Genomic DNA, 22,502 nt, shown 5'->3' with positions numbered 1-22,502 from the left:
TTATACGGAGGATGTAGTCTGTAACTCGTAAGATAAGACATTCATGCCATGCTATCAGTTTAGAAGCCAGATAGGGCTGAACAACACGACATATCTCACAGTCTACATAGGATGATGATACCAAACAAACATTTGAGAACAAACTGTAGGATTACACTTTTTGGTACATTGCATAGTTCATAGTTGCAATCAAAAACTAACAAAAGTGTCTGATACAAATGTATATATATTTGTGGATATCTTTTGGAAAAGGTTGATTTTTCCAGGAAGAGTAAAAAGTCATGAAATAACCAAGGTTATAGAGTAGTGCAACAAATTCAAATTAATAGTCACTATACAACCAGTGCATCCAGGCACCAAAGACATTAATCAAAAAAGCAAAATAAGATACCATATATAAAAATGCTTTTCCTACAACTTTTGTAAAATTTGCTTAGACTATACAGTCTCCAATGTCTATGCGTAGCTCTTCTGACTACTGCTGATATTCAGAGGTTTTATCTTGTCAATTCTTCTTCTGCTCCTCATATATTGGGTTCCGTCCGTGTGTCTACCTGTGCATCTGTTTGTGCGTACTTGCTTGCATATATTTACCCTCATATCTCTGGCATGCACCAACTGATTTCAACCAAACCTGACACAAAGGTAACATACTATGTGAGACATATGCACGTCACTTTGTTTTACGACCGAATGAAATATGGCTGAATGGCAGCCATATTTGTTGTTATATTTCACATTTCACAATATGCATAACTTTGGAGGTATAATATGTAGTGACTTCATTCAAGAGTCTACACCAATATTATCAAACACAAACTTTCTTTTAAGCTCTTGACTGTTGACCTTGAAACGCTTCCTCAAGGTCAAATGGGCAAGTTTGTGTTATCGTCATAGCTTTTTGAATCAAACATTTCAAGTGATTATTATGATATTTTAATCATGACTTGGGTTTCACTGTGTGAGGCATATGCACGTCACTTGATTTGATGACTTTAACCTGTGTAGCAAAATGGCAGCCATATTTATGATGAAAAAGCATCCCTTCAGCCATATTTGTGATGAAAAAGCATTTTGCCTGTTATCTCCAAAAGTTTGCTACATATGGACACCATTCAAGTGTCTACCCTCACATTATCAATGATAAGGTTTCTAATGAGACATTGGCCTTTGACCTTGACAAACATTTTCAAGGTGAAATGACAAAAACTTTTTCTTTCTATGTTAACTCAAGAAGTTGAATTAAACAAAGACTTTAAATGTCTATACTCAAAGGTCAGCTTTCTTTTCAAATCTTGACCTTTGACTTTGATCTCCACATTAAAGGTCAAAAAGCAAATTCTTCAATAAATGGTTTTTGTCTAGAGACAGCACTCAAACTTGCTCTATAACTTTGCCATATAACACACCAGTTGGGGGCTATGTCTTCAATGCAGGCTTGTTTTATTTTGTATGCCATATTCCGGTTACTCACTTAGCAGACATTTTTGAAAAGAGTTGTCACATGAGATCAGTCCAGAGAAGGGAAATTGAGGATCAAACACTTCTAGTGTGTATATGAAACAAAACAGGTACAAAAAATGTTCATAGAAATTCCACCATTGAAAATAAAATAAGCAAAGTGAGCTGTTTTGACTGGCTAAGAATGTTTTTGAGTTCAGCCATGAAATGTTAGCGAGTGGGAAATGATTATTTTATTATGGTATTCCATTATTATGGTCCACAAACTATCTCTGAACTGCTGTCCTTGTGCCTGAACTATACAACCAAACTATACAACCTTGTATCTTTCCAATAACCGGAATATGTCATATATAAAACATTTTGCCTGGGAAGACAAACTGAGTGATATAAAAAGTATGTATGCATACATGTACTACAAGTACCTGTTGATATGGAACTGCTCAAAGTGCTGTCTAACTACTTTATACTTGCATTCATGTTATATACATATTTCTTTACTTGAAAAATTAATGTAATGTCTTTAGAATATCTCTGGACTTGTGAGAATGCCAACAGGAAAATGTGACCTAGTCAATATCATGTATGATAACTATGTCAGTATGTGTTGCCTTCTATTTGAAAAATTTGCATAAAAAAGCATGGTACATTAATTGCACTATTGAAATCTACCAGAGAAATTGTCAAATAGATCAAATATTTCATTTAGACTAACGTATTGCAATTGTTAACAGTAGTGCATGTGTTTACATGTGTGTGTGTGTGTGTGTGTGTGTTTATGTGTATGTATTTGTGTGTATATGTGTATAGAATGATTCTATATGCATGTGTGTAGGTTTCTGGTTATGTGTGTATGTGTGTGTATGTATGCATGTGTGTGTATGTATGTATGCATATATGTATGTATGTATGTATGCATGTATGTATGTTTGTATGTATGTATGTATGTATGTATGTATGTATGTATGTATGTATGTATGTATGTATGTATGTATGTATGTATGTATGTATGTATGTATGTATGTATGCTTGTGTGTGTGTATGTATGTATGTATGTATGTATGTATGTATGTATGTATGTATGTATGTTTGTATGTATGCATGCATGTGTATTTATGTATGTGTGTGCGTGCATATGTATGTATGTATGTATGTATGTATGTATGTATGTATGTATGTACGTATGTATGTGTGTGTATTATATGTTATGTGTGTATGTATGTATGTATGTATGTATGTATGTATGTATGTATGTATGTATGTACTTTGTATGTACGTATGTGTGTGTGTGTGTGTGTGTGTGTGTGTGTGTGTGTGTGTGTGTGTGTGTGTATATACATGTATCTATTTGTACATTTGTATCTGTGAAAAAGAGAACTGCATATTTGACTCCATCTATGTTTTCTGTGTTTGTGAGTGTCACAGTATAAATGGTAATTAACAAAGCTGTACACTGGAGACTTTTTGTGTGAGGAATTGAAAAAATGACTCTAGTACTATAGAAATAACTTTTAGAGGAATAATGAATACTTCACTTCTGTTATATGCTCACAAGTCCAAAGAATCTTAAAGCTTATAATATCTACATGTATAACTATTTGTCGTAATTAAGATTTTGAAATAATAATATTTTATGTTTAGATAAATCTCTCACTTATATGAAATAATAATATTTTATGTTTAGATAAATCTCTCACTTATATGAAATAATAATATTTATGTTTAGATAAATCTCTCTCTAATTAAAAGCTGAACCTACCATATAATAGCATAATATCGGTGAGTCATTCCATCCATGGATCATATCATATCTTCACCTTTGACCCTGCCCTTTGATCTATCTTCTCTGGTGCTCTTTGGTGACCCGTCTTATTAAAACTGAGAGAAAAAGTAACTCTTTCCGTGTACTTCTATCATGTCTACAATAGGAAAGTAAATTTGAAGTGAATGAGCAAAGGGGTGCTTACCATTACAAGATTGTGACACCAATTTTATAGTCAGTGAGATATTAGTAATAAAATCAATTACCACTCATGTTAAATGCCTACCCTACCCTACGCTAATCTACCTCTGCATGCAGTTGGTGCATTTGTTATTCTGCAATCTGCCATAATCTACCTCAGCATTGGGTGTATTTGCTATTCTGTACACTGCCATAATCTACCTCAGCATTGAGTGTATTTGCTATTCTGTACACTGCCATAATCTATCTCAGCATTGAGTGTATTTGCTATTCTGTACACTGCCATAATCTACCTCAGCATTGAGTATATTTGCTATTCTGTACACCACCATAATCTACCTCAGCATTGGGTGTATTTGCTATTCTGTACACTGCCATAATCTACCTCAGCATTGAGTATATTTGCTATTCTGTACACTGCCATAATCTACCTCAGCATTGAGTGTATTTGCTATTCTGTACACTGCCATAATCTACCTCAGCATTGGATGTATTTGCTATTCTGTACACTACCATAATATACCTCAGCATTGAGTGTATTTGCTATTCTGTACACTGCGATAGTGTACCACAGCATTGAGTGTATTTGCTATTCTGTACACTGCCATAATCTACCTCAGCGTTGAGTGTATTTGCTATTCTGTACACTGCCATAATCTACCTCATCATTTGGTGTATTTGCTATTCTGTACACTGCCATAATATACCACAACATTGAGTGTATTTGCTATTCTGTACACTGCGATAATCTACCTCAGCATTGAGTGTATTTGCTATTCTGTACACTGCCATAATATACCACAGCATTGAGTGTATTTGCTATTCTGTACACTGCCATAATCTCCCTCAGCATTGAGTGTATTTGCTATTCTGTACACTGCTATAATCTACCTCAGCATTGGGTGTATTTGCTATTCTGTACACTGCCATAATATACCACAGCATTGGGTGTATTTGCTATTCTGTACACTGCCATAATATACCACAGCATTGAGTGTATTTGCTATTCTGTACACTGCCATAATATACCACAGCATTGAGTGTATTTGCTATTCTGTACACTGCCATAATCTACCTCAGCATTGGGTGTATTTGCTATTCTGTACACTGCCATAATATACCACAGCATTGAGTGTATTTGCTATTCTGTACACTGCCATAATCTCCCTCAGCATTGAGTGTATTTGCTATTCTGTACACTGCTATAATCTACCACAGCATTGAGTGTATTTGCTATTCTGTACACTGCCATAATCTCCCTCAGCATTGGGTGTATTTGCTATTCTGTACACTGCCATAATCTACCTCATTGGATGTATTTGCTATTCTGTACACTGCTATAATCTACCTCAGCATTGGGTGTATTTGCTATTCTGTACACTGCCATAATCTACCTCATTGGATGTACTTGCTATTCTGTACACTGCTATAATCTACCTCAGCATTGAGTGTATTTGCTATTCTGTACACTGCCATAATCTACCTCAGCATTGAGTGTATTTGCTATTCTGTACACTGCCATAATCTCCCTCGGCATTGAGTGTATTTGCTATTCTGTACACTGCCATAATCTACCTCATTGAGTGTATTTGCTATTCTGTACACTGCCATAATCTACCTCAGCATTTGGTGTATTTGCTATTCTGCAATCTGCCAAGATGTACACATAGACATGTATTACATGTAACATTTCAGATTGAAGTATATTTGCTATTCTCGCTGCCGTTGTATGTACCTCAACACCTGGCTGCATTTGATATTCTATACTGTGACATACTCCATCAAGAATATCTTGTTCCAAGACAGGTTCTGTAACCTAAAATGAAGATACACTTTTGTCATTGTTGCAGTTTCTTTCTGCTGTTTGCTGTGTGACTTGTGACCAGCAACAACTGTCTTGTCAGTAATACTGCTAACTTGCAGGTAGAAGGATCGTGTACTTTCTACCTCAATAATGGTCTGTTAGGTATTTCCACTGCTGATGTTTCAAGAAACGCTCCTTGTAAACTGCTACCATAAAGCCTGTAGAGAAAGTGATTGGAACATGGAAGATAACCAACCAAAACTCATGAATGTGTACCTGATACAGATATAATCCAGCAAGGTCACTGCAGAACTCTGGGTACTACTGTCCTGTTCTACATATTCAGACACACTGGTTACTTGTGTCCAGTGAACACTACATTGTGAACATCAGACACACTGGTTACTTGTGTCCAGTGAACACTACATTGTGAACATCAGACACACTGGTTACTTGTGTCCAGTGAACACTATATTTTGAACATCAGACACACTGGTTACTTGTGTCCAGTGAACACTACATTGTGAACATCAGACACACTGGTTACTTGTGTCCAGTGAACACTACATTGTGAACATCAGACACACTGGTTACGTGTGTCCAGTGAACACTATATTGTGAACATCAGACACACTGGTTACTTGTGTCCAGTGAACACTATATTTTGAACATCAGACACACTGGTTACGTGTGTCCAGTGAACACTACATTGTGAACATCAGACACACTGGTTACTTGTGTCCAGTGAACACTACATTGTGAACATCAGACACACTGGTTACTTGTGTCCAGTGAACACTATATTTTGAACATCAGACACACTGGTTACTTGTGTCCAGTGAACACTACATTGTGAACATCAGACACACTGGTTACTTGTGTCCAGTGAACACTATATTTTGAACATCAGACACACTGGTTACTTGTGTCCAGTGAACACTACATTGTGAACATCAGACACACTGGTTACGTGTGTCCAGTGAACACTACATTGTGAACATCAGACACACATTCAGATTTTAGCAAAGGAAAAACATTCCTGACATAGTGTGTACATGCAAAGATAACGTATCTCACACTCACAAGTATCAAAACAAAAGTCTTTGACAAATAAGTCATTCCTGTATCCCCCCTCTAAGCAAAGCAACAGCAAAAACTTTGTGTCTGATGGTTAAGCAATACTTCCTGGAAGTTCCAGTGTGCATTAAAATACCCTTGATTGCTTCTCTCTCTAAGCTCCTTGCCTTTGCCTCAATTCTAAGCATCTTGCTTGACTCAGGAATTCATAGTCACTCATCAGGTGTATTTCATATGTCACTGATTTGTTATGTCCAAAGTAAATATCACACATTTATAAAACATTGATCACTGTTGCTTGCATTTATCATACAATTTCTGAAGGTAGGTTCTCTTCTCATCGTGAAAATTTTCACTAAGTTGGGAAATTTAGTTGGAGATGAGTTAATGTTATACAACCAGAAAATGTTGGACCAGAAAATATACAAAGCCGGTGTAATGCACTGAGGGTGAGATTAAGTTTTGGGGGAGGGGTGGGGTTTTGGATGTTAGATTCTGACATGCATGGTAGTGCATTTTTCATTGCAATGCCATCCTGTTGTTGATATGAACCATTTCAGTTTGCCAAAGGGTAGCAACATTCAAAGTAAGAATTTTCTGGTTGTGTTATGCATAACCTCATCCAACCAGCTGTCATCTCATATTGGTACTACAGTGTTTCCATAGCAATTTATGTGATAAAGAGAAAAGATGGAGGTGAGTTTGTTGCATCATGTCTAGCAATGTTTAGGCCAGTAACTTAGAGTAAGGTGCTCTTTAATTGTAAACAGGCAAGATGGAATATAGGGACAGTGGCAGCAGTAGCAGTAGTAGTGCCAATGACAAGAAATACACACAGGACTTACGACGTCCATTTGGAATAGCTGCCATGGATATCACAGATATTGTTAGAGAGAAGGTTGAAAGTGATGAAGATAAACAACACTTTGTACCATTCCAGCAGTAAGTAATAATACGGTTATCAAAGACAGTTTACTGATAAACGTCATTTTGTGAGATTGTACTTTGATTTTTCAGAGGTATCCTTTGTATATTTAGGTTGATAAAACTGATTATCTCTTGCTGCAACTAAATTTGGCTGGTTACAATGGGATATTGCTGAATGAAACCAGCCATCACTAGCAGTAACTAATGATCAGCTGTCAGCAGACCATACCCAGAAGAGCTTAAGAATTTGTTCTGTCAGCCATGTGTCAGTGTGTACCGGTAGAATCATATCTCAGACATACATCGGCCAATTTCAATGAAACCTGGCCTAAAATCACAGCTTAGGAATTTTGATATATGGACATCTTTGCATACAATGTAGTTATTATACCTAGAGACTCCATTTTGCTGGTAACTTTACATTTGACCTTGACATTTACCTTGAAGGTCATATGGCAAAGTCAAGTCACTTCTTAGATTCAGAGACTTTGTCGCATTCCAGCCTGGTTGATCTCTGTTAATGGTTGTTATTATGATTCTGATTGTGTTGTATTCCAGGATTTCAAGTGATAATGAGTCATTGGATAATGTTCTGAAAAAAGTAATTGGTGCTAAGGAAATCAATAGTAGGGGTCAAGGGTTATGGTTCACAATGAGAATGATGCATGGTGACATAGCTCAGGTGAGTTTAAGTGTGAACTTTGACCTGACATCAGATATGGGACAAGAGTTAAGGTTCACGGAAATATGACTAATGTGTATGTAATATTGAACTTTGACCTGAAGTCAGATAAGGGTCAAGGGTTAAGGTTCATTGTGGTAATATTACCTGTATGACTTTAAGATGGAACTTTGACTTGACGTTAGATAGCATGATTTAAGGGTTAAGGTTCATAATGTGAATGATGCATGCCTATCATATTGAGGTTAGTTCTTTAAGTGTGAACTGACGTTAATATTTGTGATTTTTGTACACCAGTGTAAGTTATGTCGGTGAAATTGAGTATTTTGTATACCTGCAGGTATATTATGATGGTGAATTTGATTATTTTTGTACACCTGGTATTTCATGGTATTATTTAAATTTTATTTGTTGTGGTTTGTGTCCACCTTAGAATGGTTAATTAACATTATCTACATCTTGACTGTTTTACAGATAATGAAGGAGTATGCTTACCTTGTCGATAAGAAGACGTGTATTGCTAGAAAGATGGGTTTCCCTGAAGTCATTATGCCAGGTGAGTTATGACATCATTACTCTGTGATATACATAGTACTCTAACTCCGATTTACGTAGAACAGTGTACTCATCAGTGTGTCCTTTAATGATAACAAAATTTTGTTGTTGTGAGTCAAAATGAGAAAAACTGGCATTTCTTGTGAGCCACCACATAGTAAGAGATAGGGGAACACTAAATTTTGGTGCGTCATTAGAAATCATGTGTGTCAGTGGCTGTCATATTGGCTTAGAGGGCACACTGGTGGGCTGACTGTAAGAGTCAGGTCCGGGGTACTTCTGGGTAAACATTTTTAGCAGTATACACATAGTATAGTGCAATATATTCAGTCAGATTGATTTTGGGGTCTTCACCCAAAAATCAGCACCCCGATGAATCAAGATGTCAACTTACTACATAACTATGCTACTTATAGATAAAATTGACACCAACAATGTCTAATTGTCGGTATTTTAACAATATTGAGTGAAAGTATTGTTAGTTGTTTGGGGAAAAAGAATACCCCATTTACAGCTAGTCCAGCTTTAATACATGTGCTTTGAATGAAATGTTGTGAGAATATTTCATTAATTATTACACTCTTGTTTTGTATTTTCAGTTGATGTTAGGAATGACATATATGTGACATTGTTTAGTGGTGACTTTGACTACAAAGGAAAGACTACACCTAAAAATGTAGAAGTAACAGTTAGAGTTTGTGATGCTTCAGGCACTCCTATTACGGTAAGTCACAGATATTTAAAAGTAAATCTTAGTGAGTGAGTGAGTGAGTGAGTTAGGGAATGAGGGAGTGAGTTAGAGAATGAGTGAGTGAGCTAGGGAATGAGGGAGTGAGTTAGGGAGTTGGAATTGGAAGTGAGAGAATGAGTACATGTGTACACGATTTACTATGATAACCATGGAAGACTCTATGGTGAGACTGGGAAGGCAGCCTCAAAGGCTTAGATGATCCCTCTTTTTGTTCTTATGCTGATCAAGTCTAATTTTAAAGTCACACACAGTCTTGGCTTGAATAACGTATTCAGGTAAATCATTCCAATGAGATACAGTCTGCTGACTGAAGAAATACTTCCTGATGTCCAATTTGACCGTGGAATTGGCAAGTTTGAATGAATGTCCTCATTTATGTAATTACAAGAATATGATGTACCTGCGTGTGAGTTCATATGAGGTGCTGAATGTAAAAACATGAAATCATTCTGTGAAAATCAAGCATTTGTTGCGTAAAGCTGCAAACTTACCAATGACCTATCCAACACCTTATTATTTTGAGATGCTTCCCTCGGGTCACAGGTATAGAATTTTATCCTTGAGAACACGTCCTACTCGACTCAGTTATGTACCCTCTCTGCCATCAGAATACTTAACCAGAGAGTAAAGGAAGTGTGAGTCTGTATTTATGTACTATTTTACTCAGTTCTCAACATCTTCATACTTTTGTTGAACTTTTGTTTTTGTATGTAACGTAATAATGGTAATTACTCTGTGACCAAAAGTGTTTATCAGCTTGGTAGATCAAATGATTTACAAAGTGTATAATGCACAAGCAGTTCAAAGTTTTTTAGCATTGAGCTTTTGATCTGTCTTGGTCTACAATTCTCATCAGAATGATAAATTCCATAGTTACAGCTGACCACTAGACGAGGCATGGAACTACTTAACATCTACAATTGACTGATCATACCACCACCTAGTGGTCAGCTGTAACTATGGAATTTGTTAATCTGATGAGGATCATCAACCAAGACAGATCGAACTGCTTGTACATTATAACCTTTGTAAATCATTTAATAATTACTCTAAATCTAACAATTCTCCGTTTTTTATCTGATAAATTACAGAATATTGTTACCATGGGAGAAGGTCAACCACTAACAAATGAGTTTAAGTCCTCAGTTTACTACCAGGTGAAATCTCCCAAGTGGTGTGAAACATTCAAAGTAAGTAAAGAATTTACACAGAACCTGTCATATTTATATAGATTGTAAGATACATTGTATTGCTCCGCCCTCACTGGCCTGCTCTATCTGAAAGGCGCCCTGTCACAGTGTACCCTACAAACTAGTCAAATATTACTGTTACACATCATTTGTTTATTGACCAGGAAGAATATTGATGAAATAAGATGAATTTACAGCAATGTAGATTGAAGTTGATAAAGCCACACACAAAAAACCCTCCTGCTTTCTTCATTTTCTGACAACTTATCTTGACTACAATATTTGGTACTTGCAGTAATTCTCCATAGACTTGTTTAAGTTGTACAGTATATTTTAGTTCATACTTCTAGGGGGAAAAAACCACTAAAGATTTAAACCATCATTTTACTTATTCACTACTGATAGTATACTTCAACATACTTTCTTTGAAATTTTCCATACATTGTCAAAATCAGCTACACTCCGTATTTGAAGTATAACGCATGGATTGATAAAATACTTGACTATGTATAGTGAATGATTTTAACACACACAATATATTGACACTTCTGTAGGTTTCCTTACCAATCGATGTCCCTATTGAACAACTTCATGGAACTCATCTCAAATTTACATTCAGACACAGATCAACCAAAGACAGTAAGTACTCATACATATATTTATTTAGTCTGCTTATTGTAAGAACCAGCCCAAAATCAATCTCAACTTAAATTTGAAATGGACGAATTGTAAAAAATGTATGTAGTGGAAATAATCTTGTCATCACATATTATACTAATTGAAATATGCAAACTTGTTTGTTTATGTTTACAGCTACCCTGAAAAATTGTTTATGTTTACAGTTAATATGTAAATTTGTTTTTGTTTACAGATAAGGACAAAGACCAGCATCCATTTGCAATGTCTTTCCTCAAATTGTTAAATGAAAGTGGTACATCCGTTGTGAATGGAATGCATGATCTGTTGGTTTTCAAGGTAAAGGTAAGTATATCGGTTTGATACAAATTCTAAACCAGTTTCACTGGTTGTTGATTGTTATAGTATGACTCCATTCTAGTTGAATGGATTTAAAAGGACATTTTTTGGAGGACGTATCTGTTATTTTGTTTGAGGCAAAGCAGGGATATGTCACGATTCATGTACAAGGCTCTTTGTGAGTTGAGTGGGGGAATGTTTGAGGGGCACATCTATATTTTGTCTGAGGCAATACTGAGGAGTACATTATGAATTATACACAATGTGGCCTCTGTAATGAAAAGGATACATGGACATTGGTTTCAACTATTGGGATGAGATGAAGAGAAGAATAGCTTTGTAAAAGCTAAGAATATAACATTGTATGAAATGTGTTTTATGTCAGGTGATGCATGCATGTATACCTCAATATTAGCTGAATGAATTGTCATCATGAGAATTTTGGAAGTGTGTCTTTGTCTCTTTGTATTTGTATTTGTGTTTGTGTTTGTGTTTGTGTTTGTGTTTGTGTTTGTGTTTGTGTTTGTATTTGTGTTTGTGTCTGTGTCTGTGTTTGTGTTTGTGTTTGTGTTTGTGTTTGTGTTTGTGTTTGTGTCTGTCTGTGTCTGTGTCTGTGTCTGTGTTTGTGTTTGTGTTTGTGTCTGTGTCTGTGTCTGTGTCTGTGTCTCTGTGTCTGCCTGTCTTGGTCTGTGTGTCTGTGTCTGTCTGTGTGAGTGTCTGTGTGAGTGTATTTGTGTTTGTGTTTGTGTTTGTGTTTGTGTTTGTGTTTGTGTTTGTGTTTGTGTTTGTGTTTGTGTTTGTGTTTGTGTTTGTGTTTGTGTTTGTGTTTGTGTTTGTGTAATAATCATTCACTGTGTGGTTGTATGCAGGATGATAACAAAGCCCCTGTTGATGCTAAAGTGTACCTTGGTTTGCCATCAAGTAAAAGTGAGTTAGAAACCAGTGGTTCTTTACAAATGGTACAGAACAAAGGAGGACTTCACTGTGGTAGTCTTAGTTTGAGTTCTAAGGAACGTGACCGAGATAGCTTCCAAGTTTGCACTCTTGTATGCTCAACTAAGTTCCCTCAAAATGGTAAGTTCTTTCATTCAGTGTGCAAGCCTGTTTATAACTGGACCCGGTATAACACTATTAACCAAATCTTTGTATTTATATGTTATTTTCTTCAGGTTTTGCTTACTGAGGGGAATATCCCTATGTAATGTATTTCTCGATACCAAAAATAGAATATTACTGCCTTGGTGCATCATAAAATTAACGAACATTTGATTCCTTGGTCAACACCAAAACTTTCGCTCTATGCACTTCACATACATTACTATAGGCATGTTTGGCCCTCTAGCATGAGGTAAAAAGCTATTGCAGGTACTGAGAATTAGAAGGAGATCTGGCTATGTTGGGAAGGAAATGAGTTGGTATTTGTTTTACATGCTGTAGCAATAGCAACGGTGGTAATGAATACAACATCAGTTCTACCATACAAATGTTTTGCTGACCCATATTTGAATCCTTATATTGCATTGGTCTTTAACAAACATCCTGCTATATCATATCATACAATGACTTTGTGAGAGCATTAGAATGCTTGTCACCCCCATAACCCCCCCTCAAAAAAAAAAAAAAAAAAAAAAAACTTAAAAACTCCAATGTATATTTCAGTGTATCTTGTAATTTTTCAACAGTTGATTTACTTGGTTTGTTGAAATGGAGAGCCGATCCAGAATTCAAAGTACAAAAGACATTGGCAACTTTCATTAAAAATGTTGATGGAGAAGAAATTGTTAAGGTAAATTACTTTCCTTGTTTCTGTATACTGACTAGTAACTACATTCCTATTGGGTTTGTGACAGTAACCTCTTGCAAAATATGTTTGATAAATCTGAGTGTAGTCTAGTGGTTCGTTTGTCCTTTGTTTTGTCATCTATCCTTTTTCCTTATGAAATATAATTAAAAGGGGGGATCTTGGTGTAGCCACTGTCAAACTGACTGAGTGCTTCTCCTTGCTTTGTAGTTTCTCCGAGACACACTTGAATCACTCTTCAACATCTGGATGGAGAACTTTGATAGTGATGAATATGATGAGATGATCTTTGATGCCTTGGTAAGTCACTCAACTTTGTGTATCATGTATTCCAGTAAAATGTTGTATATGTACCTGACATGTCCTGACATGTAAGAAAAGTGTGTATTTTATCCATATTGAAAGTAAACATTGACATCATGAGTGTGCGTCTACTTTGTCAAGAAAAAAGTCACCAACTTGTGGAGTTAATATTGAAAGATTGTTCACAGTAAAATCATTTAGTTTGCCAGTGTTCGTACAAAAAGTCAGTTGCAACCAGAAATAATGAATCAACAGTTGCACCCCTGTTATAGTACTAGCAGCTGGGGGGCAGACAGGAATAATGCAATCAGATAAACCCGGCTTTACTTTGTCCAGGTACTAGGCAAGGACTGTCAAGGATTTGAGAGTCTGCATTTACATATTTGCAGGACTAATCATTTGTTTACTCTTATTTACAGGTGTTTGTCATCCAATTGATAGCCGACAAGAAGTATCAACACTTTGGACCTGTTCTTGATTCCTACATAAAGAAATATTTCAGTGCAACACTGGCGTACAAGTAAGGCTTTTCACATCATAGACATTCAACCCCAACATTTTAATCCCACCATTTCGGATTACTACTTCATGTATCTTATTAGTCAAGCCATAATGATTACTACATAGGATCATTCTTGTGTTCCACACCAACTTTTTCTATAGCTCTGTCAGAAAATTATTTTTCACACGTAAAGTTTAATCTCAATCTGATCAGCTAGAAGTAAAGTTAGAGTCTGATATCATCGATATAGTTGTGGTGATAAAGTCTTTGTTATTTGTAGCTATCGTCATGTCAACTTGTGCTATTGCCAAAAACGAGAATGTCATGAGTATTGACACAAATCATACAGTTTCAGATTTAATGTTAAAATATGTCTCTTCACCTGAAATAAATAACTGCAAGAAATAAAAATCTCTCTTCAAAAATATCCAAGATTTATCTAGGCTTTGAGTTTTTAGCTCCAACTTGTGATGTTGTCCAAAAAAGTCATTATAATGGTTTCCATTGGGTTGAATTTCAATGCAATATAAGCTTAGTAATTGACACTGATGTTGTGATATTTTGTCTTTCTCCATAGGAAGCTGATGAGTGTACTCAACATGTATGTGAGTCGTGCTGATGAAAGGGAGAAGCAGGAACCTCTGTTCAAATCACTCAAAGCATTTGACTATATCTTCAAGTTTATAGTGCGATCAAGAGTACTCTTTGCACAGTAAGTTAGTTTGATAAGATGGCCACTAGAGGGCACTGTGATATCTGGATGTCAACAATTAACCCTAGATTTGATGACATTACATTTGTAGTATTAATAACAGTAGGAGACATTTTCACTCTACTTACACATAGTGAGCAGTAAAGACAAGACTCATTTCAACATATGGAGAAGTCAATCGAAATTTGTGTAGACACTCCAACTACAGTGTATGATTGTGAAATAAAGAAACTGTATCCTCTTCATACTCTATGAATACATGTACATTTGAGATAGAAGATTTGTTATTGAATTGAATTTTGTCAGAAGTGTTCTCCCTAGAGTTTAATGATAGAGTAATTATATAGTTACATATTGTAATGATAAATGAAGACCTGGTTTACATAGGTAAAGGAGCACAAGCAGTACAAAGTTTTAAAAATTTAGCTTTGATCTATCTAACTCGGTGTTAAACTTGAACTACTTGTGCACCATAAGCTGTGATCTACGAAGCTGATGAACAATTTTGGTTAAAATGGAGACCTGGTATACTTTTACATGTAAACCTTATCATCCTGTACTGTGTATCTTTGGTTAGACTACAGTATAAGGAGGTACTCATACTTTGACTTACAAATATCATGTTATTCATTGCAGAGTATCAGAGGGGCATAGTGTACAGGGAAGACAGCAGTTTGATAACGAGATGAGAGGACTTTTCCAGTCAATCAATTCCATGATGAAATACACCAGTACATCAGATGCTATCCTCCTTTGTCAGGTAAATATTGTCATTATCTCTTAGACAGACTTAAAGACAGACAGACAGTTATACATACATACATATGTACGTATGTATGTACTACGTACATACATACATACATTCATACATACATAGACAGACAGACAGACACAGTCATACACATGCATGCTAATACATGCAGATACATACATATATGCATACACATGTACATACATACATACATACATACATACATACATACATACATACATACATACATACATACATGCATACATACATACATACATACATACATACATACATACATACATACATACATACATACATACATACATACATACATACATACATACATACATACATACATACATACATACATACAGCTAGACAAACACAGGCAGACAGACACATACAAATGCAACAATACATGTGCACATGACACACACACACACACACACACACACACACACACACACACCTTAAAAATGAAGACATTTACAAGAAATTGCTGATAAATCTTAAAACTCAAAACATTCTGGTTTGGTTTTGTTGATAGGGAGCTGCAATGAAGTCCCTTCCCATTATAGTACCAGTGGTACTGGAAGTGTTTGATTACGGGGAGTTTAGTCTATTACTCAAAGAGTTTATAGAAAACATCCCTCCTGATAGATTGGTGAGGCAGAAGATGATCTGTATTGATGACCTCGTACTTAGCAAATTGTTTGAGATACCAGGTGAGATTTGAGAATTGCTGATAATGTGAGATTTGAGAATTACTGATAATGTAAGATTTGAGAAATCCTGGCAACTTTATATTGATGATAATCTTACACATATTGTTTGAGATACCAGGTGAGATTTGAGAATAGCTTATAGGGTAAATTTTGAGAATTGTTGATAATACAAGATTTGAGAATTATTGAGGATGTAAGATTTTAGAAATCCATAGTTTATTGATGATCTTGTACGTTGCAAATAGCTGAGGTAAACTTTCAGAAATTACTGATATATGGATTGATGACTGTGTAACTAAGCAAAGTATTTTTAAATAGCATAGAGTGATTTGTCTAATGAGTAATGTTTTAGATAACTGGAAGAGTTTTGAGAATTACTGATAACATGAGATTCGGGAATTACTGAGAGGTGCATTCAATCAATTATGTTTGAGAATTCTTGATAAACTGATGCAAGTTGACATCAGATATAGAAAGCTGTTAGCAAACGTGTATAATTTTTCATCATTCACAGAGAGCCGTAATATTTTATTACAAGCCATAACGAAACAACTCAAACCACTTCTTGAGAGAAAAGAAGAACAACACATCTGTGCACAAGTACTTGGTAATGTACTTGAATTGTTGTACAGGAAAGATGTGGTAAGTCTTCTTGTTTTGTCTGAGTTTGCTGATTACAATTACAAAATTCTGTTATATGACAAATGCAATTATCTTGTGTTATGACTGTAAAGGGACACAGTCTGTAATTTTATGGTCTTTGGTGGTTACTTTGGTTTAAAGGGACACAGTCTGTAATTTTATGGTCTTTGGTGGTTACATTTGTTTAAAGGGACACAGTCTGTAACTTTATAGTCTTTGGTGGTTATTATTGTTTAAAGGGACACAGTCTGTAACTTTATGGTCTTTGGTGGTTACTTTGGTTTAAAGGGGCACAGTCTGTAATTTTATGGTCTTTGGTGGGTACATTTGTTGATAATACTAGAATCAGTTCAACTACAATGCATAGGCACCTGTGGATCACAGAACCAGAACTTGAAGTGAACATTGAGTCAGGCGATGAAGCAAGAACTAGGTCCCAAAACAGGTTTTATTGATTAAAAACACAGAGGATCTGCATCAAGGATATTGAATGTAGAGGAAAAAGTGCTCTATGTGACCAAATGGCCGAATAAAAAAAAGTGTACCTTCTTTATGTATTAACATGTGAAAAATGGTTGTATCATATTTTCCCAGGGTCCAACCCACCAAGACATCAGTATACTTATGATTGAACTGTTGAGGACAATAATTCAAGCTGTTATCTATATGGATAGAGATTCTCTACTCATAGTAAGTATGACTTTTAACTATCTGGAAATATTTACATTGTGTTAGAGGATTCATCTTTTTCTTGAAAGTCTTCACATCTAAAACTATTGATGGCAAGTCGTTGACAGGTTTGGAACATTCAATGCAGTCCGTGACACTTTTGGAAATTAAGAGTTATGGAATTATCTGTCACAAAATGTTGAAAATTCTCATGTCAGGTTGCAGCAATAGTTGCAATAAGTCAATAGCTGTCAAATTGCAGTAGTAGTTGCAATAACTTATTACCTGTCAGGTTGCAGTAGTAGTTACAATAACTCAATACCTGTCAAGTTGCAGTAATAGTTGCAATAATGCATCACCTGTCAAGTTGCAGTAATAGTTGCAATAACTAAATTCCTTTCCAGTTGCAGTAATAGTTGCAATAATGCATCACCTGTCAGGTTGCAGTAGTAGTTGCAATTAATCAATACCTGTCAGGTTGCAGTAGTAGTTGCAATAACTCAATACCTGTCATGTTGCAGTAATAGTTGCAATAATGCATCACCTGTCAATTTGCAAAGCCAAGCCAATTAGGTTGAGTTACCAAGATAGGGAAGTTATTCACCATCTACAGAATCTAATGTATTTCAATATTTGTTGACTATCACTTTACATGATCATTTCATGGGATGTCTTTGTCACCAAAACTCAACACTTTACTCCTTCTATCACAGGGTAATTTTGTAGCCTGTATGCTTGGTTTATTACGACAAATGAATGAATACCACTACCAGGAGTACATCAACAACTTTCAAAACAGAACTGATCTTCTAGACTTCCTGATGGAAATCTTCATGGTGTTCAGAGATTTAGTCTCCAAGAATGTCTTCCCCAGAGATTGGTCAGTAATGATCATGTTACAAAACAGGTGAGTTTCATTCTGAACCTCTCAGCTGTACAGAAATGTGCCGTATTCCAGCATAATGAATCCAGTTACTGAAAGGTAAAAATTTGTATAGTTTGACCACAGGAGGGCGCTGCACAGAAGCTCCTATATGACTAAAAATGAGGCCCAAAATAATGAAGTATTGAAGTCGATGAAATTCTATGCAAACAGTGTGTCTTACCAGGTACCTATTTAAACTGTCAGGTTAACTAGGGCACAATGTAGGTGAAAATCTTGCCAAAGGGACTTCAGCCATTCACAAACAAAATTACCATGGTGGGGCTTAAACATACAACTTGCTGATTTGGAGTCGCCAAATCTAACCATCATGACTCCTCTCCAGGGGTGAATCCAGGCTTCCTTCTCAATCCTTTGCTTTCATTTTTAACAGTACACTAATTAAATTCATCTTCATTTCCTATGTCTTCCCACCAGTGTAACTTTGAGTGCAATGCAGCAGTTTTCACAGACTTTGAACAGACAGTTTATATCGGACCAAGACTTTGTGTATCAACTGTGGAATAATTTCTTTCATCTAGCTGTTGCCTTCCTCACTCAGAGCCCTCTACAATTAGAAAACTTTTCATCCGGCAAAAGAACAAAGATTATGGAAATGTAAGTGATTATATTTACTAAAACTAAATATGCATAGAGTAACTGACAGCTTTACCAAATATAAAGGTCCATGCTGTGGTGTACAAATCCATACTGTTCTACAGTATAGCATGATGGCTATTGTAGCCTGGAATCCATACTGTTCTGTTTTATAGTATAGCATGGCAACACATTGAAAATGGTTTTCACCAGAAATAATAACCAAAAAGTAATATTAAGACAGTGTGCTGCCATGGAAACCATGTGTTCTCCACTATCCATAAGAAGAAATTATCTGGAATTTTCAGTCATAACATCGGAGACTCATGTAAGAAATTGAAATAAGAAAAAGTAGCATGTAGTTATTTATACAAAGATATTAGCGCTACATGTCTGTATATATATAATTCACTTCCTAGTCTTAATCCTGATCCCAATCTCTACTACAGGTATAAGGATATGAGGCGGGAAGTAGGAATCAAGATTATCCAAACAATGTGGAATAATCTGGGAAGACACAAAATCAGATTCATTCCAGAAATGGTGGGACCATTCTTAGAAGTCACTCTTATCCCAGAAACTGAGCTACGGAAAGCCACCATTCCTATATTCTTTGACATGATGCAGTGTGAGTTTAATACAAGGCATAACTTTAGAGAGGTAAGTTTGTTTAGAAGTTCCTCTCTAGGATTTTAGGAGTAATTAGTGATGTGATAAAGTACAGAGATTTTGTACAGAGGTAACATTTGTACATACAGACCTGATGAATTGAAACCTTGGTCCCGGATTGGTTTGAAATAGTGACAAAAGGCGTTTGAGAAAAATCTTGGCCACTAACCACCCAACAGTTCAGAGACTTTTTCAACTGTTCATCCTTCCTAGTTGGAGGGCTCCTTAACTTGTTGTTTGTGATAACATGACTCCCTAGTTTAAACCAATGTGGGGTTGAGCAATGTATGGTAGAAAGTGATGTGAAAAAAGTGATGTAGGCTTTGTCACCAAATGAGTCCATGCCAACATCACCTATAAAGACCGGTTTTGGATGATGAATTTAATTTGAGTCTTCTGTCTCTCTGTATAGGTGGAGTCGGAAATGATTACACAGCTTGATGTTCTTGTAGAAGGAGGCAGAGGTGATGAACAATACAAGGATCTATTCAATACAATGTAAGATATTACAGTGGATGTCAAAGGTCACAGTAAAGGTCAAAGGTCATTTATGAAATGAACTCAAGCATATAAGATTATATTTCATACTTATAACTGCTACAGTTTGTTTTGTTCTTCATTGTAACAATTTCAATGTGATATTTGATCTGAGCTTGTGAGCAAACTGCCATTGGGAAAATTTCTCAAAAGCACAATTTGAATTGAGTGGATATTTTGATCTGCATAAAGTAGAGTGGTTATGATTTGACTCAAATATAGTCTGTTTTTTATCAAATGTGACAACCAACCATCTTTCATGAACAAAAGCTCATGGTTTTCAGAACTATAACTGACTAACAAAGCAATAAAAATAAGGAAAAGTTTGAATTTCTTTCATAATCTTTATTTTATTTAAATTTTATCGTAAATCTTCATTTTAGAATGGAAAGTTACTGTTAGCAATTTTTTGTAATTTTTATCTTTACGATGGAAAGTTAGATTTTTGTTAGAATCTTCATCAGAATCTTAATAAAAATCAAAATGTTTGTTTTCGTGTTATTCTTTTCTCCACATAGCATGACTGACCTGTGCAGTAAACATCAATTTTTGTGCCAAACTGGGTCTGAGTTTGTCAAGCTTGTAATTAGACTGTTGGAGAGACTGTTGGACTACAGGACTATACTGACAGATGAAAACAAAGAAAATAGGATGAGTTGTACTGTCAATTTACTGGTAAGTTAGGATGAGTTGTACTGTCAATTTACTGGTAAGTTAGGATGAGTTGTACTGTCAATTTACTGGTAAGTTAGGATGAGTTGTACTGTCAATTTACTGGTAAGTTAGGATGAGTTGTACTGTCAATTTACTGGTAAGTTAGGATGAGTTGTACTGTCAATTTACTGGTAAGTTAGGATGAGTTGTACTGTCAATTTACTGGTAAGTTAGGATGAGTTGTACTGTCAATTTACTGGTAAGTTAGGATGAGTTGTACTGTCAATTTACTGGTAAGTTAGGATGAGTTGTACTGTCAATTTACTGGTAAGTTAGGATGATGTCATATCAACTTTCAGCAAACTATTATTACACAGCAGTTTTTGTTCAACTGGCAGCACATTCAACCTCATTCAGTGTTCACATTATTGTATCTGAATTACTGAGCGATTAACCAAGGCAATACTGTTACAACCCATAACACCAAAGTAAAGCATTTTCTGTATGTACTACAATCGTTTATAGCATCCATATCAAGTGTAAACGTATACTGTTTCATTTGCTAATTGACCACATTAGAAAGGCCACATGCTATGCTTGTAAATAAACCAACTGAAAAAGTGTACTTTTACGCTTGATATGAATGCTATAAACTAGTATAGCATATAGAGAAAGTGCTTTACTTCAGTGTTACTCATTGTAATATGAATGCTATAAACTAGTGTAGCACATAGAGAAAGTGCTTTACTTCAGTGTTACTCGTTGTAATATGAATGCTATAAACTAGTGTAGCACATAGAGAAAGTGCTTTACTTCAGTGTTACTCGTAATATGAATGCTATAAACTAGTGTAGCATATAGAGAAAGTGCTTTACTTCAGTGTTACTGGTTGTACTATGAATGCTATAAATGAGTGTAGCATATAGAGAAAGTGCTTTACTTCAGTGTTACTGGTTGTACTATGAATGCTATAAATGAGTGTAGCATATAGAGAAAGTGCTTTACTTCAGTGTTACTGGTTGTATTACTCACATGTGTAATCTACCACTTGCAGCAACAAGCCCTTTAGTTTGTGTTAATCATAGTTTGCTGATAGTATATTTTCCATAGTAATACTTTGAGTCTCACCACACACACACACACACACACACACACACACACACACACACACACACACACACACACACACACACACACACACACACACAAGCCAAGTTGTACACTTTCAAACAGAAATGCAGACAGGATTTATCTCCTGGCCATTCTACATCATTGCAATGTTTCCATTATTGCTTCTACATTGCTTGAAATATGAATTGAAATATCCAAAGTCCTTTGTATTTCTCACAATATTTCATGAATTAAACTTGTTCCGGTATTAATATACTATTCTTAAATATTGGTCTTCATTTGCCTGGAAAATATTTGTAAAGGCTTTTATAACTACTTGTCTTCAACTCATAGTAACAAGGCCCCTTATGTCACTGTACAATAAGGATCTGATCAAGTGAGTAATGTCAGATAATATAACCTTTTGTGTTTTGTCTGTCAATTTTCTCAGAACAATAGACATTGGGGAATAAATAAAACAAAGTATGTCCAACTATTAGATTTGAGTAAGTCATGTTTATGA

General features: G+C 35.5%; 1 protein-coding gene across 2 annotated transcripts in view; it reads left to right on the top strand.

The window, feature by feature from the left end:
- LOC144446549 (dedicator of cytokinesis protein 1-like) overlaps positions 1–22,502 on the top strand; it is a 59,772-nt gene that overhangs the window by 14,900 nt on the left and 22,370 nt on the right. For both annotated transcript variants that reach the window (XM_078136336.1, XM_078136335.1), the window contains 21 exons: positions 7,076–7,247; positions 7,791–7,914; positions 8,389–8,470; positions 9,069–9,193; positions 10,312–10,410; positions 10,965–11,049; positions 11,282–11,391; positions 12,255–12,459; positions 13,068–13,171; positions 13,397–13,486; positions 13,909–14,009; positions 14,569–14,703; positions 15,340–15,463; positions 16,002–16,179; positions 16,694–16,821; positions 17,416–17,511; positions 18,204–18,397; positions 18,851–19,030; positions 19,459–19,669; positions 20,091–20,176; positions 20,734–20,890. In XM_078136336.1, the coding sequence (XP_077992462.1) occupies positions 7,076–7,247; positions 7,791–7,914; positions 8,389–8,470; positions 9,069–9,193; positions 10,312–10,410; positions 10,965–11,049; positions 11,282–11,391; positions 12,255–12,459; positions 13,068–13,171; positions 13,397–13,486; positions 13,909–14,009; positions 14,569–14,703; positions 15,340–15,463; positions 16,002–16,179; positions 16,694–16,821; positions 17,416–17,511; positions 18,204–18,397; positions 18,851–19,030; positions 19,459–19,669; positions 20,091–20,176; positions 20,734–20,890 (2,786 nt within the window). The remainder of the gene's footprint in view (positions 1–7,075; positions 7,248–7,790; positions 7,915–8,388; positions 8,471–9,068; positions 9,194–10,311; positions 10,411–10,964; positions 11,050–11,281; positions 11,392–12,254; positions 12,460–13,067; positions 13,172–13,396; positions 13,487–13,908; positions 14,010–14,568; positions 14,704–15,339; positions 15,464–16,001; positions 16,180–16,693; positions 16,822–17,415; positions 17,512–18,203; positions 18,398–18,850; positions 19,031–19,458; positions 19,670–20,090; positions 20,177–20,733; positions 20,891–22,502) is intronic.

Source organism: Glandiceps talaboti, chromosome 15 (genome assembly GCF_964340395.1).
Source record: "Glandiceps talaboti chromosome 15, keGlaTala1.1, whole genome shotgun sequence".
Taxonomy (NCBI): domain Eukaryota; kingdom Metazoa; phylum Hemichordata; class Enteropneusta; family Spengelidae; genus Glandiceps; species Glandiceps talaboti.
The sequence above is the reverse complement of the archived record's forward strand: the minus strand, read 5'-3'. Positions and strand labels throughout refer to the sequence as shown.